At 39.9% G+C, this 17,765-nt stretch overlaps 1 protein-coding gene across 1 annotated transcript; it reads left to right on the forward strand.

Moving 5' to 3' along the window:
• The first annotated feature begins 12,749 nt into the window (after positions 1–12,749).
• Positions 12,750–16,850, forward strand: mnx2b (motor neuron and pancreas homeobox 2b). The gene is made up of 3 exons (XM_080884790.1): positions 12,750–13,485; positions 14,652–14,812; positions 15,692–16,850. Exons 1-3 carry the CDS (start codon positions 13,053–13,055, stop codon positions 16,106–16,108), a joined length of 1,011 nt encoding a protein of 336 aa, XP_080740916.1. The 5' UTR covers positions 12,750–13,052; the 3' UTR covers positions 16,109–16,850.
• The last annotated feature ends 915 nt before the right edge of the window (positions 16,851–17,765 follow it).

A 17,765-nucleotide genomic window follows, 5' to 3' on the forward strand; every position in this document is an offset into this window, starting at 1 on the left:
CAAAAGAAAATTAAATTAAATCTTAAATATGCATATATGAAGTTTAATTTATCATATTTGCTACATCTGGCATTTTTTTAGCCAGCAATTTATTCCCAAACACATATTGTGCAATTTATTTAGGTTTTTCAGAGAGAAAAAAATCAGGCTGATGATGTAGGAGTCTCAAAAACTGTATGTATATCATATAAATATGATACACTAGGGGTTAAGGAGATAAACCCTTCATTGGCTTTCCCCAGAAGCCATTTAGCCTAGTTCAGCATGAAATATGAAGTCATGTAAAAGTTAGCCTGGTTCTCTCAAAATCTTTGACATACACAACTGACCAAAACCTCCCAAATGAAGAATTTTACTGATGTGCTCGAACATCTTTACTAAGTCATAATTCAATAAATATTGCAATTTGTATAGTGATTTAAAAATAAATTAGAATACAGGTATATCATGTTCATGTCGGTGCTCTGCAAGTGCTAATATGAAAGCAGGGCTACCATAGCTTAGCATAAAGCTTGCCATAAAGGCTAATAATATACACCTAAATAAATAAATTAATGATGTTAGAACTTTATTTAGTTGTCACTGTCAAGTTGCTGTTGTGTGCATTGCAGCCCACTGCCGCAATGACCCAGCAAAGCTTTAATGACACTTTAAAGGTATGTGTAGAGTGTGGTGTGAGCCTCAGAGTGAGACACAACAAATCCTTTAATTGTAGACTAACCTTTGCTTCGAGACACAGTGTGAGACGAAGCAGAAGACAAATTTCATTCTCTCATCAGGTCAGAACCTCTAACAGACCGGGCAGTTACTATTTCGGTTAGTTCACACACTGAGCGAGTCCCACCATGGCACATTTCCCGAGTCGCAACACGTCAGTACACCAAGAGCAAACAGAATATAACAAACGGCACTAATCTCATAAGACTATTTGTACAAAACCAAATGCCAACAAACATGAGATATTGAAATGTAAATATGGTACATTTTCATTTCCCAGAATCATTTTTAGAATATAAACAGATCAGCACACAAACAGCTGGATTTAAAATTTACACCACACGTCACTAAAATACAACTTACATGAGATAGAATCATAAAGAGTGAAACACAGGATACAATATGAAAGTATACAAGTAAGTTAACCATATAATCTGTTCTAAAATTTAACCAGCAACCAGTGGGACAGTTAGATCAATCATTTGTTGGGAAAAAAGTAAATGTTGGAATTTTGCCTCCAAACAACCACAGTGAAGTTTTTTCAGTCAAACAATCAAGATGTGATTGAAGTGCAGACTTTCAGCTTTAATTCAGGGGGATTATGAAAAGTTCATTAACTGTTTAGGAGTTACAGCAATTTTGGTGCAGGTCTCCTTTTTCTGAGGCTCAAAAGTAAATGGACAGTTCACTGACAAGCAATTTATCATGTCATTACTGGGTTTAGTTCTGATAGCTGCTAGTATGTATCTGTAAAATCCTCCAAAATTATAGATGAAAATCAGGTGCATCTTCTGGCAATGCCGTGTCTTAACAAAGCTAATCCAGACGCACCCTGGAGTCTAGTCTGGTTGTTCTTCGGGCCTCTCCACAAACTTTCCTAAAATTTGGCCTCTATAGTATGTTGACCTTGCCATGGCAGTGGAAAAATGTCATGCTAAATTCTAACTATCCTACACATTGACTCAAAAGCACAGAGTCTCCAGTTATTTGTGACAGGCTGTGTAAAAGTGATTTAGCCCACCTTAAATATTGAGCATGTGTAATTTACTGAGAGGACGGGCCACCTATTCACCTCTCTAACCTTTGGGCAGTAAATACAACAAATTTGAAGTACAAAGAGTGAAGGCGAGATGAGTCAATGAGGTACACACACACACACACACACACACACACACACACACACAGATGTTTGTATTTAAACCACTTTACTTGCTCCCTCAAAACGGGTATTGTGTTTGTCAAGAATAAAACTTGAGATTAACCAGGAGAGTGTTTGGTTTGAATGAAAATTTACTTAAAGTCAAAAAGGGCCAAAGCTAAGGTAGATATTTCTGATTTCAATTTTTTATCTAATCTTGTATTTCCAGCTGAATTTATAGAGATCTGTCAAGTGGGAATTTATGGGAGTATTTTGACTGCCAATTCATCAGGCCTGTGCTATTGACCATTCTTTGTCACACCTCTGATAACATTTTGATCAATTCAGAGCCGTTAAAATATACCTTGCTGCTGTGATTTACCTCTACTCCAATTTCAAAGATTGGTCAATCTTGATAGTGACCTGTTAGCCAATTGACAACGTCAATAGACTAAACAGGTCTATTGAACAGTCAAAAGTGACCGATCAATTCATTTCACTTTTTGAAATATTAACTTTGTCCTCACAGAAATCATGTGTTGGGAGGTGACTCTCCTAGTATTAGTCAACAGAAACGCATTTACTTAAAACTTTACCCTCATGCAGGGTCTAATTTGTTGTCCGGGTTACACAGAGTATTCAAAAACTTAGTATGCATGCTTATGAAATAGCAAAACTTACACCTGGCCTCTATTTCCTTTAAGGTCGTCTCCATGTGGACCTCTGCACCACAATGCTTAATTTAGATCACTCTGTGGGGCATGCCATTCTGCCAGTTGCATATGGGATTTTAACATAGGTCTTCATGTTGAGCATCATTATTAGTAATGGCCTGAATCTGGCATGACCCACCTCTCAAAACTGGAAGAGTTCGTCGTCCATAGCCAAAGCCCTGAGGTCTGTATCGTGTCAAATGTGGTGCAAAAAAAACAACAACAACAAGGAGGAGGGTGGTGTGGCCTCAACAACAGCAAGAAGGTCCTGGGTTCAAATCTAGTCTTGGGCCCTGCCTTTAGTTTTTCTGTGTGGAGCATTTTCTCTCCATATCTGTGGGGTTTACTCCAACTTCCTCCCAGGCTGCATGTGGTTAGGTGATTCTAAACTGACTGTGAATGCAAATGTGTGTCTCTGTGAGTTGGCCCTGCAACAGACTGGTGATCTTTCCAGGATGTACTTTGTCTTTTATACTATGACTGTTGAGATAACCTCCAGCCCTCCTGTAACCCTGAATGGGAGTAGAGGATGGATGGACAGTCTATTTGTTTGACAAAAGGCAGCCTGTATCCTTTCATCCATTCTCTTTTTCTTGTCCTTATCAGGGTCACAGGGGCACTGGAGCCTTTCCCTGTGAGATGCAGGTACACCCTGCACAGGTCACAAATCTGACAATAACACATAATGACAAACAACCATTCACACTCTCACCCACAGACAATTTAAAAATCACCAATTAACCTAACCCCACTAATTACATGTCCTTGGACCATGGGAGGAAGGTACCTGGAAAGAACTCACATATACATAGGCAGAACATGTAAACTCCACAGAGAAAGGCATGACGGTGGAGTCTATCTCTGGAGTTTTGTGCTGTGAGGCAACACTGCGAGCCATCACACCATCGTGCTGCCTGCAGGCCACATCCTTTTAAAGGAAAAAAAAAATGTCAAAGTTGATTATTCAAGCTCATAAATTGATCTAAAAAGAGGGTTGACTTTATCTTTATGGCACTTAAAAGGTGACAGTAATTTATGTTTGTTCATTTTCATTTGAATTCTGTTCTTCTATATGCAAACCAGAAAAAAATCGGTTTGGGTCTTGTGAAGTTTCTTTTGAAACAGACTTCTCACACATACAACCTCTTTCCAAAGTGCTTTTAATGTCAGTGTGGAATTCGAATGTAAAGAGTCTGAATTGGGGATTTCCAATCCTATGGCCAACTGACTGAGAAAATAGCACCTCCTCTGTCAAATATGGTGTAGGGTCGCTTATGGCTGTTGGTGGTTTATGGGACGCTGGCATTTACAAATGGTTTAACAGCTGAGAGGGGAACAGCAGAATTACTGCTTAATATTCATAATATCTAAACCGAAAAAAAGAGCATGATGGAAAAAAAAAAGAGTCAACTTAATATTTTTAGCATATTTCAAATATATTTTCTGCAAATGAAAAAACCTTCAGTATCCGGTATGTTGCTCTCATATCTCCCGCTGCTCTTCTGCGGTTCGCCTTCAATAACCTTTGGTTACAGTTAACATGCAAATTGGGCAATAAGAAGCTATTACCTGATTGTTAATGGCAGCAGGCGGCTTCCTCACAGCGGAAAGAATGGCAGAAGAATTGCTATCAGGAGCAATGAGCTGCATCTCTAAAAGTGCAATTAGATGTAGATTTATATGTCACTTTCGACAACAGAGAATTGCTTACAGTGGTGGTAAAGACACAAAAATTTATAACATAGTTGAAACTGAATTGATCTGTAGAGGCGGAAAACCAAAAGCACAAACCGCCAGCTGGCGGAGATCTTCAAAGCTGAATATCCTCATAAGTGGCCTGATAATGCACGGCGGAGAAGGCTGGTGAGATAGCAGGGTGAAAGTAATGATGTCTTGTTGTGGCTGATAAGGTGACTTTATCTCCTATCTCCCATATCTATGCACAATGGGGCCCTTGTATGGGTGATAGTAAAACATGGGGCTGTTAGATGGAACAACCCATTAAATGGCCATAAAAGTCGCACTGGACTGGATAATGTGAAAGGAAGCTTTGTTTTCCATTGTGGAATAATGAAACAGGTGAGCAGGGAAACAGACTGAAGAGTCATAAGGTTGGAATTCCCCGAATCAGACTCTTCATGAATTAAGCCTCTGAAGCCGATGTCTCTTGTTGTTTTATCAGATATCTCCGCATTTCAAGCCATTAATCGCCTAAGATCAAACTGGAATGGTGCAAAGGGGCTATTCAGATCAGGCTGTAATTATTATTATCTATTTTTAGAGATCTTTATGTTGCACATTTTGCATATGTGGTGCTCAAAAGGTGTTACCTAACCTAAAAGCCAGATAATGGTGTTAGAGCTATCACATGTCAAATCATATTAATCTGTGGTCCATGTATTTAAGGCCTCTTGTAGACTGATTATATCTAAATATGGAGAGTTTTCATTATCCAGGTCCAGATGGGTGGTAGTTTCTAACAGTGGATTGAATGTGATTGCATTCACACTTTTCTTAACCTGATAGTGCTGGGATTGGTCAGCTGTGAAGTGGTGAGAGCAGAGCCAATAATTGCACTGTGATTCATCCCAAATCAGTCTAAATGTTGCCCACTGGAAAACATTGACCTGTGGAAAAATTTTGGTATAAACTAGTTTTGATCATAACCCAGACCTCAGGCCTTAAAGCAATGGATCAGTTTAGGAAAAGCAGGGGTTTAAAATAAGTATTTTTCTAGGGAACAGTTATGGTGATGGCATACTGTCGTCTGGTAACATGAAACAAAGCTTGGCTTCCAGCGCAGCCTCCTACTTATGCAGACTTTGTTGATCACTTTCATCCTTTGCACCTGTCATAGTTAATGCAGATCTTTCTTCTCAGTGGGAGCTTAACAGCATCCTCTGACGCTGAACATTTTAAGAAAATGTGAAAGTGCTAAAAGATGCAGTTCTGCTAATGGCTACTTGAGGATCTCCAAAATCAGGCCAACACCGAATAACATGTGTTAAAAATGCACAAATATACAGTAGAAAAATATATGACCTTACAACTCCCTGGGTCAAATTATATTAGGGTGTAAGGTCAGCATTTTAAGCCATTAGTTGTCCAGAGTTCTTAATCTCACCTTATATAACCTCTGAACTGTGGTATTGGTACCATTAAGAGCATTTTATTGCACTTATCAGAGAGATAATAGGGCTCAAAGCAAACCCGTACATGCTGTCACATTAAATATTTTGGGTCTGTTTGTGTGATGAATGAAACTGACCAAGTTAGCTTTAGTCAGGAGCAGAGATGGGCACTGTAATCTGATTACTTTTTTCAAGTAACTAGTAAAGGGATTACTATTGCAAAAACGGTAATTAGATTACCGTTACTTTCCTGTAGGAACGCTGCGTTACTGCGTTACTAAAACCCTGATTTTTTTGCGAGAATGTCTCATGACAGTGATGTAAGCGAGTGAGCTGTTAGTGACAACAGCTGTGTGCAGATCAACAATGCATCACATATCGATTGTGGGAGAGAGTATGAGCGTGCAGCGTTTAAAGCGTGGAAGTACTGACCTTACTTTGAGTTTGATTCCATAAAAAGTGACAAAAACATTAGCGTCCATCGTGCGTGGGAAGAAAACTTCTTTTTACAGCGAAAAAAACCCTAAACAAGCACCAAGTGCGCAATGATGTAATGGGAAATTCACAGAGAAACTCGCGGATTCTTCAACTGACCGCGGCACACCTGCACCAGGGTAAACCTCCGCCTACCCTGCTCCTGCTTTACAGGTGAAAATAGAGCAAAAGGACCGCTAGTCTTTGACTTTATTTATTTTCTGGGCCCTATTTCAGGAAGCCGGTTTAGAAAACTCAGAGTGAAAAACGATACTCAGGGTTGAGTAACCCCGAACTGTCCAACTCGGAATATTCGGTTTCAGAAAGGCTGATAACAATTAGTTCAATCAACGCGGAGTTGCGTCAACCGCAAGTTAAGTGCGCGCACGAGGATACATAAAGCCCTGATTAGTGGAGCACAGATTAAGCGAGTCACCATGGAGACGGAGGGAAAGAAGGCGCGGTCAATGTATTTTACAGCGCTTGAGGCCGAAATTCTGATGGCAGCATATGCCGATAACATGCAAATTTTGCGGGAAAAAGGTAACACAGCCTCAGCTGCAAAAGAAAGGGAGCATGCATGGCAAAACATAGCCGACAGAGTCAATGCGTGAGTGTTAATTTAAACATTGATCTAGGGATTTCCACCCATTTAACACGTTATTTATTATATTTTATTTCATTTTTTATTTTATACATTTTATTTTGTGACGTGATGTGAGCGCAGGTGCAACCCAACAGGCCCCAAACGTGCCTGGCAGCAAGTAAAAATGAAATATAAAAATATAGTCCAAACAGGTATTGTATTATGAGCCATAGTGCTTGGTCTGTTTGTCCTATGTAAATCAATTGCGGTTAGAGGCTACATTAATTTTCTTTCTGTGAGCACTTATTGAAATTATCTGAGCACATTACAAGTACATATTTGCTTACTCTGTATGCTCAAATGTGACCCGTTATAGCCAACAGAAAAAAAGCGGAGGCCCGAAAAACAGGTGGGGTCCTCCACCACCACCACTCACAGAGGCTGAGCAGTTGGCTTCCACATTTGTGATAATGTTGGCAGCATCACATGATCTTCACAGTGCAGAGAACACAAATTAGCATCCATTACTATAATGAAATAATTTGTTAGTTTGAAATGCTACAGGGAACTATGTACCTGTGCATTAATGCTGTGGAAAGACTTCCTGTTCACATAGTCTCCTTCATTTACTGAAGGAGCAATGATTGGAATGTGAGTGCCATCTGTACAGCCAATCACGCCTGGGAACCGTGAAAATAAATGTAACATTTAAGTAGTAGTTCAAGTATCACCACATCATGAATTAAGTTTTGTTCATCCTGCTACCTGCAATTTTGTGGAATCCCTCTTTGATAAATCTTGTGGGACCGGGGAACACCACAAACGGGTACAGGAGACGTTTCAGTGCAACTGTAACATTCCTGACTGCCCGACAGACGGTAGCCTTGGAAACGTGCTCAGCGTCATCAATATTATACAGAAAGCTCCCGTTTGCAAAAAACCGAAGTGCGATACAAATAATATGTATAGAACTGAGAGCATGTCCGCGATGTGTCACATGAGCAATATTAGGCCTGAGGATGTTATTCAAATAAATTATAGATTGTGCTGAAAAACGGTAACGTTCACACAGAAAATCATCAGGAAATGATAAAATGTCCAAACGCGCTCTAATCACTCTCTCCCGGCGGAGAGCTCTGCGGAGAATTTGGGCTTCAACATCTACTGGCTCTTCAAGGAAGGGGCACGCCATGTCTGACACTTCCTACAGTCAGGTTTCCGACAAAGAGGCGGAGAAAGTCAGGGTTAGTTGAAGTAAACCTGCTAGGGGGCAGGTTAGCTTCACGGAGTGTGTCGTCATAGTAACTCACTCAGAATTAATCTAAACTCGCTTTGTGAAACCGAAAACCCGGAGTTTTCGTTAACTCAGGGTATACTTACTCAGAGTTTGCACTAAACCGGCTTCCTGAAATAGGGCCCTGCTGTGTTTTACTTGCATCTATTTGAAAGAGTGAGTGTAAACACAAAAAATATTTTATTTTATGTGCTGGAATGTGCAGAAAATAGGTTTAAATGTTAAACTAATTTATTCAAGTCAGAGAATGGTGCATATAATTAAATTTTTGCTTCATGCATAAAGTTAAAAGATTAAAACTGATAAAACAAGTTAAAAAAAGAGACTTTTCCATTTGATTACATTTTGTATGATGGATTATGCAGAAAAAGTAGAATTGGGCTGAAAGATCTATCGCTTTATCACTTCTTCAGGTTGTAAATCTTGTTTTTAAAAAGTAACTAAGTAATTCATTACTTTTGAAAATAAGTAATCAGTAAAGTAATGGGATTACTTTTTTGTGGAAGTAATCAGTAATTAGTTACTGATTACTTTTTTCAAGTAACTTGACCAACACTGGTCAGGAGTTTGGCTAGCAAACCAACATGAGTAATGTAAATTTGGCTAACAGCAAACCTAGCTTGATAATAAAGACTTTATATTGTATAAATTAATAAAGAAAATACTTGAATTGGTTACCATTTCAAGAGGTTTAGGTTATTGTAAGCCTTTTGGTTGTCAAACATTTGCAGAATTGGGGAAATTTCCTGGTTTCCCGAGCAGGAAGTACCTCACACACACTCGCCCTGCTAACTTTCCAATTACGGTCAGTTTGCACCTTCTGTACCAGCCGAGGATGTGATCGTCTTTTCATTTGGCTTCTTTTACTCTTGTCTTAATGGTATATAAAGTGTACACTAGTTTGCATAAAAACAAAGCTTTCACACAGAAACATCCAAAAGTTCAAAGTTTTTTTTATCATTGCAGTGCATTCCAGCTTTGGCAAACACCTGTGTTATCTCTCTGCTAGACGCTCATAAACATGCTAATGCACAATGAAAGCGAGAGAGAGAGAGAGGAGAGCGAAGGGGCCAAAGTAGCAAAGACAGACAACGAAAGATTCACATCCAGCAGGCTAGATGTCATATGGCAAAGCTCAATATTGGTTAATAAATGAAGGGGGACAGGATACAGAGACAAGGAGGAGAAGTAAAAGTAATAAATTACTTTTATCTCCTTAATGAGACAACATTAATTTTGGTCTCAAGGTCTGGCAGAAAAGTGAGTTGATTTATCATCTGTCTTTAACGCTGTGGGAATTAGTCTAATTACCAGAGCTATGGAGAGCTGATTTTCACTTCACAGTAAGCCCATTGTGCACCACAACCATTTATCACAGCAGCAGTCTGGTCGTTGTACTCCAGGCCTGGTGGGAAAGGTGGTGTTGGTCAACAGCGTCCCTGAAACCTTTGTGTGTCACAACATGCCTGAAGAGAGGGCAGATCCAGGAATGTGCACACACAATCAAAGTAAACTGGATTAGGATTAATCACAGTGCCTAGGTATTGTATCAATGACAGCGAATCAAAGAAAATATATCTTTCAATGTCCGTTACATTGCTTTGTTGATGTTTTTCCATGTTCTGTGTTGTTCTGACGAACTATAGAAGCGCCTGAACTTTCTGCTCTATCAGCAGCAGGAAAGATCTTATCAATACCTCAAACCGCCAAGAATCACTGACCCAGTGGAGGTGAAAAACATAATGACTGGTCCAGCATGCAGATAGAACAAGAGCACACCTGACTTAGTTTAAGGACAGGGTGAGCTGTCTCAGAGCTGTGGTAATGATTGAAAAATATGCCTGTAATTGCTGATAAGTTCTTTAATGTTTCAGTAAACTCCTGTTAGCCGCTAGGTTTACTGACGCATAACTCATCGATAAACTCTGGCTTTGTAGTCAAGGGCTCGCGGCTCCTTTGAACCAATTGTCCTCTCACAGAGAGAAGGGTGTGCACTGCTTTTGGAGAGTTTCACTAAAGGTTCAAGGGGGCATGTGCATGTGAGGACATGTGTCACAAGGAAAGAAGGGAAAGGAAGTAATGATAGTTTAGATCTGAAAACATTTATTATTAAGCCTTCCACCACATTAAAATAAGACACTTTCAGCTACACCTGCTGTCAGATATTTCACCTGCAAACTGCAGCCTGGAGTAATGTTTGCTCTTACTGACTCATTTTTAACAACAGTGTAATTAAGCTATCATGCTATTCCCATTGTCCTGCATTTTACCTAGTTTTGACCTCTGAGAGGTTTGCCCATAACTAATCACAAGACAGATCGCATTACTATATCTGCTGTTTATAGTTTCAAAGTAAACAAAGAAGAAGAAGTCATCAGCTTTACAAGAAGCCATGTGACTATATTCAGCACTGTAAGCTAGATGGTAAAATCTGCAACCAAGAATTTGTGCTTGAAATCAGTGCTCGAAATTGCAAGAAAGAGCTACATTTCAAACTCTACAAACCTCAGTTAGCAAAGTTGCACATGAACAAACCACATGACTTCTGGAACAATGTCCTTTGGACAGACAAGAACAAAATGAAGATGTTAGGCTATTATTCAAAGTAGTATATTTGGTGAACACAAATTACCTCATACAACCGTCTAACACGGAGGTGGAGGGATGACGATTGGGGCTTATTTTGAAGCCATGAGCCACAGCAGCAAATCTACAACAGATTGCCCAAAAAAGAAAAGAATCAAAGTTTTGTAATGGCCTGGTCAAAGTCCGGGCCAAAGACCTCGACCTGATTGAAACCCTGTGGCGGGACCTTAAGAGGGCTGCGTATGAACAAATGCCTGGAAACCTCAATGAATCACTAGAGTTTCTTTTGATTTATTCTACTATTAAATTCATGAGCATCTTGCAAAAATAAAAAATAAAAATCATAGCATTCTCTCCAACAACATTCAAATTTATATCATCAAACAGGCACTTAAGAAATTGCTGAGCTAACCTCAACAGCTTCTTCTTCTAAACTATTAAAGCTCTTTAGACCCCATCTCAATTACACCAGCTCCACCTGTTCTGTCTGTAGACATTTATATTAATCAGTCTTCTCTTCATTAATAAGATTTGTATTATAAGTTCTTAAAGCTTCTGATCCAGCTGTTATATTCAATTATTAACTTATTTAGGATTAGCAGGACTTATGTACATATAGCAGCAAAATTTCATCTTTTAGGAGGAAAAGACCATCCATCGTCAGAAGAATGCACCAGACACTGGAAGCAGGCGCTGATTTAATTTAATTCGTGGACCTCTGTTGGCAGACTCAAGTGACAGGTTTAGCGGTGGCCTGGCTATTTAAATACTTTCAAATAATAAAGGCAAAAGAAAAGAGGGGAGAGGTTGCGAGAAACAGGCAGAAGGTAGCACTGATTACCCAGGAGCAAATTACCTCTATATCAGCCCCGGAGACAGACACCAATCTGCCTGATAGAGAGAGAGAGAGCTGAGGATGAGAGACACCGCAGTAACACGGTAAAGGAGAAAGAGAGAGTGAGAAATGGGCGGACTAGCAATTTCCTGGAGGTCAACTGCACCGCACATACACACGTGTGCGCACAATTTTACAGATTTAAGAAGGGGGTGTCCTCAAACAGGTGGCGTTTTTGTTCACATCAGCAGAACGAAGCACACAAAGGCCCACGTGTGCTTTTATGTGGAAAATGTAATATTGTGACATGAGGAAAAGATGACTATTTGTTAGTGAAGGTGTTAGAGCCTAAAACATATTCTTGGGAACACATAAAACAAATAAATATAAATATTAGATTGTTAGTATTACACAAGCCACAACTGCACAGGAAAAAATCACATTATTTATAGTTATTGTTGGGTTGGATAGAGATCTGTAATGTCGCATTATCAAAAGATGGAGTTTTCCTTCTGGTGCAGCAACATGCAGATTCCACTTATTATTCTGTGACTTATAATTTTTGATAAACTGTACCATGTCTGAGAGACGAAGAGAGACGGATGTACGCCGCCTTTCTCCAGTCTTAAAACTGCATTAGTTCACATTAAGCAGAGGGCCAATTAACTTATAGCCTCTTCTGCCAAGTCATTACACTTTTATACGGTTTGTGTGCAATTCCTGATCGTAAACTTTAATAGCATCGGTATGGCCTTGGTATAGGAATGAAACAAACCATTAATACTAATGATTTAAATACCGTACACAACGTCTCTAACGTCACACCAATCAGAGGTAACCAATAACATTAGTGTGGAAAACAGGCCAGTATTTGGCTCTAAGGTGTGGAGGATATTAGCAGCACTAATAATTAGTCTGGACAATGAAAGCAGCGTATAATTCTTTGTTTATGGCAGCCAGGTAGCCGCAATCTGTGGAGAGTACGATGAGCTGGCAGTAAGATAGATACTGAAAATACAATTGCCCAATCTTCTAATGTACTTCGGTGCTTTGATGCAGTTGAAGGTGTTTGCAGGCGGGACAAGGGTTGGACATTACCTCACTCTGAATGCTTTCTGGGGGGAGAAACGAGCGAGTAATTAGCTGATTAGAGGCCCGTCAGAGCAGCTCGAGCTCCAGCCAATCCCCAGCTGGCAGAGGCCTCCAGGGGTGGAGAAGGACGGCTGATGTAGAGGGAAACATACCTCTGTGGGTTAGTTTTCCAAGAGACTCGATGGTGCGGACTGACATAAAGGCGCAATTTAAAGAAACCGGTGCACGCGCGCACACGCGGGTGTCAGTTAGAGTGGCATTTAGCTGAAACAAGTACAACGAGGGAAAAACCTGCCAATGTGTTTTTTAAACGAATATACAGGTTTCGGGTTATTTTTCTTTATAAAAGGGGGAAAGGAGAGCTTATGATTTTGTGACTGAAGAGCACGGCACAGGTGCGCACCTGGAGAGAGCTCGACTTGTTTTTTCTAAAGACTCCTCAGTCCCGCTCTCTCTCGCTCTCTCTCTGCTGCTGCTGAAGCCATCATGGAGAAATCGAAAAACTTTCGAATCGACGCTCTTCTCGCCGATGAGACCAATCGGTGTGGTCGAGACCTCTCACCCGGTCTGAGCAGTGACAGCCCGGCCGGCAGCCCGGTCTCATGCCGCCGTGGGGACACTCCGTCCCCGCGAGGAGCGCACCTTCAGACCGGAATAATCCCCAAGCAGAGTGTCCTCAATCTGCCCCATCCGGGGCTTGCATCGCTGCCTCAGGGAGCGATTCCCGGCATGTATCCTGCACCCATGTACCCACTGTCGGCGTTGGGTGGACAACACCCTGCGTTCGCCTACACTGGCTTCACGCACCTATCGCAGACCTACCCAGAGCACCTGAAGGTGGCTACCATGGCTGGATCTCTGCCCCTGGAGCACTGGATCCGCGCTGGGCTCATGGTGCCACGACTGCCGGATTACAGCTGTAAGTGTGATGACATTAGATAAGCAGAGGTCCAGAATAATCTAACTTTAAAATAAATAAATATATAAATAAAAATAAATTAATTTCACAGGAGAATTTATCTGTTAATTTATTTTATTTTCAGACAGCTGTGTGTTACACTAAAAGAGAAAGAGTTTAGGCGGAACTGGTCAAGTTAATCTTATTATTATTATTATTATTATTATTATTATTATTATTATTATTATTATTATTATTATTATTATTATTATGCTTAATTAATAACTAAATAGTTGTCATTTCGGGGTTTTTATGTTTGCTTATTTTTTCATGATATCAAGCACACAGCACAGATTTATTGTTTAAATCACAAACCGGACTAATGATTCTGACATAGATTTTTTTTCTATTCTCCAAAGTTTTATTACATTTAAAAACCTTAATATTTATGTTAATGTTTATTTATTATTCATAAATACATTTCACTGGCAGCGTAATTTAAAGCTTTCGGTTAGCTTTGCTTTGTGCGCCTTCTGTTGTTTTTGTTGTTGTTGTTGTTGTTTTTTTTATCTAAGTCCTGTATGTCGCGTTAATGGCAGTCATACATCGTCCCTCACAGTACAGTGGCACCTGTTTTACTGCGTCTCTGTCATATTTTAATTTTGCCCCATTTATTTCTCTATAAACGCCAGCCCGATGAAAACTGTCTTTGTGTGACGAAGAAACTATAAACAAACACCTAAAACGTTCTGTAGTTCATCAATAAAATCCCAAAAGCCTTCATTGAATTTTCATTAAGTTAATGGCATGCCTGTGTTTTTATGGCCCCTGCGCCCGCTTCTGCCGTGTCCCCCCCGTCAACAATAAACTGGAGTAAAGCTATTATAGTTAATGATGGCCGGAGAGTGCCGGCATATGTGCGTCTGTTCCCACCCACAACATTACCATGAACTTCTGATGTCCTTGATGTTACAGTATATAAATAAGAGTGGTGGCAGCCAGTGAGCAAATATTCCTGGATAGAGCCTTAAATGAATCCAAATAATTAGGAAATAACTTTATAATATTAATATTAATATGCACATATTCATCCTGTTTTTAGGTGATTTGGGTTTTTAAAATATACACTTATAGTCATCTTGCATGGGACCACACACAAACTGATAACTTTGCTGTTCCTCTTCCAGCGGGTGCTCAGTCAGGCCTGTTGGGGAAATGCAGGAGGCCCCGCACCGCCTTCACCAGCCAGCAACTCCTGGAGCTGGAGAACCAGTTCAAGCTTAACAAATACCTGTCCAGGCCCAAGCGCTTCGAGGTGGCCACTTCACTCATGCTGACCGAAACACAGGTGAGCCAGACCAGAGACTGCAGAGCTCCTCTTTACATCTCCAGATCACGGCGCTCAACAGATGCCAGCACACTGTATGTGTGTAGTTGCAGTTATAACATTTATATCTATTTTTTATTTTCTTAATAAGAATAACTCGGTAGAGTTAAAGGAGTGTGAAACCCATCACCTAATAACACTAAATGAGCCACAATATCAAAATAGGGAGAAAATAAAAAGAAAACAACCAATCAACAGATTTCATCTTCCTTTTTCTTTTTTATTGTAGCCTTAAATAAGACCAAACCATTTTTATACCATGAAAACAGCCAGCAGCACTCTATTAGATCAGCTTTAAATGTTACACTTTACTAAAGTATCTTCATTCTTGTTGCAGTTAGCTGATCAGCAAACTGCTTCTCATGTCCACAGATGTTGTGTTGTCAATCATCTGTGGCAGTTTTCAGTGTTCATTGTTTACCTATCTTCATATATTCATGTGTGTAAGACTCACATGTCTTATGTTTCTGTTAATATTTATTTGTCGCTGATTGTTTCAGTGTTATGAATGCTAATACCTCTGGTAGGAGGAGGAGGGATAAAAAATTTGTGATAATAAAGAGTGATGTCGTTAATGATGACCACAGCATGAACCCCAAAATAACACTTTTTATCCTCCCCAACACTGACATGCAATATGAAACATATCACCTTAAAAATGAAGGTAAAATAGAATAAACAATTTATAAAGCAGCTTTTATCTAACAAAGAAAAAAGAAATAGGAAAGAGAGAGCTTCTGGAGCTGTGACTAAATTTGTCTTTGTTTCTGTTCAAACAAACCCCAGGTTGCGTTTCTTCTTTTAAACATGCGTTCTTCTTCTACTATGATCACTTCGCAGGTGAAGATCTGGTTCCAAAATCGGAGGATGAAGTGGAAGCGCAGTCGGAAGGCAAAGGAGCAGGCCACTGCCTCCACCCAGTCTGAGGCAGAGAGACTACGCAGCTCGGGAAAGACAGGCTCCGACAAATCCAGTGAGAGCAGACGAGCTTTGAACCCGGACGACCGAAGGATAGCTCTCGAATTGGAGGATGGAGAAGAGGAAGAAGATGGAGAGGATGAGGAGGAAGAAGTAGCGGAGGCACCCCAGCGTGGCTTTCCTCTTTCTGCGGGTAACCTAGTTGGGATCCAGCAAACCACGGACTTCTTGCAGCGTAACAATGAAGCTGGCTACAGCTCCCACAGCCCTTTCTCTGATGATGAGCTGGATGGGGTGGAAGTGGGTGGGGGTGACAGGAAAATTGGGGCAGGACTGTGAATACACACCCAGAAAAAGGTTTTAAAAACACATGAGAATTACCTGAGTGTTTCAGCAAAGTCACAACAGGAAAGTCTGTATTTGTGAGAGAGGACAAACCTAAAGATCTTCACCTCGTATGCTCTGAGAAGGTTTTTCCAATCAAGACATTTGTTGGACTCATTCACACAATCACACATAAACAAATGCAGGATTATGACGCGTGTATAGTGCTTAAACTATTTGTGAATAGAATTATCACTAAGTAATTTACATTGCTGCAGCATGCTGGAAAAAACTGCTTCTTTCTTTCCCTAATTTTGCTCTTTTTTAATGCGCCAGTGGTCCTCTGTGGCAAACTTGTTTCCTCCATCCACTCACAGCCTGAGCTCCACTCAGTGAACACATTTTTTAGGAATTAAATGTTAAGAGGAGTGAACTACAACACATTCAAACAGTTTGATGAGGTTCAGGAGGCGCACGAGCCGTGTGACCATTGATAGAACGGACAAAGGCTCAGAAACAGCTGCAGTTCCAGATGTTTTTGCTCCCAGACTTTGCACAACATCCCATGTAGCGCATTTCCATTTGTGCATTTAATGTGAATATTCAGATTTTTTTTTCAATAATATTTATGACTTGGTTGTCGTCACTTACATGTAAATAAATGAACTTAATTTATTTGAATGATTGAAGGATGAATCGTACGTGTATTTATCTCAAACTTGTGTGGTGTAAATGTGAAATAAAGAAAATGGCAACAAAAGAAGTGAATTATTTCCATTTGATGTGATAGAAATGTATATATATATATATATATATATATATATATATATATATATATATATATATATATATATATATATATATATATATATGGACAAATACATTTGATTTCAATTGTTTTTTAAAATACATAAAAGAACTCACACAGGGATGGTGCTGAGCGTTGAAGGAGCTGCTTACCTGCTGCCTCGTGATTAAATTACCAGCTGAAGTCTACAAAGCAACGTCTGCTAACAGCTGCTGTGGATGGATAAGATATACTTCTATTTATTCTATTATTTAATTCAATTTCAATTTTTGTCACAGGGCTAATACACAGAGAGAGAGACAACCTGTTGTGCTCACATTCACACCTAAGACCTATTGATAATCAGTCTAACAAGCAAGTCTCTAGACTGTGGGAAGAAGCTGGAGTACCCAGAGAGAGACTATGGAATTCTTTCTGAAAAATCAGGGAATCATTTGCACAACTAAAATTAATCCAGAAAGCAAGAAGAATGTAATTATGATGTGTTTTTCAGTCTGGACCAAAGTGCTGGATAACCACTCTGAGAGTTGTTGTGCAAAAGAAAGGAAAAAAACACAAACAGCTTTATCTCACTCCCGTGAAAATGCTCCTTGGCTACAAAAGCAATTCACTGTTCATGTTTGCGTCTTTTTCAGTTCCCACCCATTAGCTCACATCCCTGCTGCCTCTGGTAGTAAACCAAAGCACAAGTACGCCTCATTTCACAGTTTTAATTTACTGCAGAGGCTCTCAGATATTAATTACTTGGTGAGGTTTACTGATGGCCAAATAATTAAGCTAATGAATAGGAAGTAAAGCAATCAAAAGCCTGATGGGGAGCGGTCACATAGGCCCATTTTAATTTCCAAGAGCAACGGCATGATG

The sequence above is a fragment of the Rhamphochromis sp. 'chilingali' genome, assembly GCF_963969265.1.
Source record: "Rhamphochromis sp. 'chilingali' genome assembly, chromosome: 6".
Taxonomy (NCBI): Eukaryota; Metazoa; Chordata; class Actinopteri; order Cichliformes; family Cichlidae; genus Rhamphochromis; species Rhamphochromis sp. 'chilingali'.

Bases quoted from the DNA above. Each gene is read 5' to 3' on its own strand.
- mnx2b (XM_080884790.1), top strand. From the start codon at position 13,053: ATGGAGAAATCGAAAAACTTTCGAATCGACGCTCTTCTCGCCGATGAG. The intron at 13,486-14,651 runs GTAAGTGTGATG...TTCCTCTTCCAG, and splicing joins ACGACTGCCGGATTACAGCT to CGGGTGCTCAGTCAGGCCTG. The intron at 14,813-15,691 runs GTGAGCCAGACC...ATCACTTCGCAG, and splicing joins TCATGCTGACCGAAACACAG to GTGAAGATCTGGTTCCAAAA.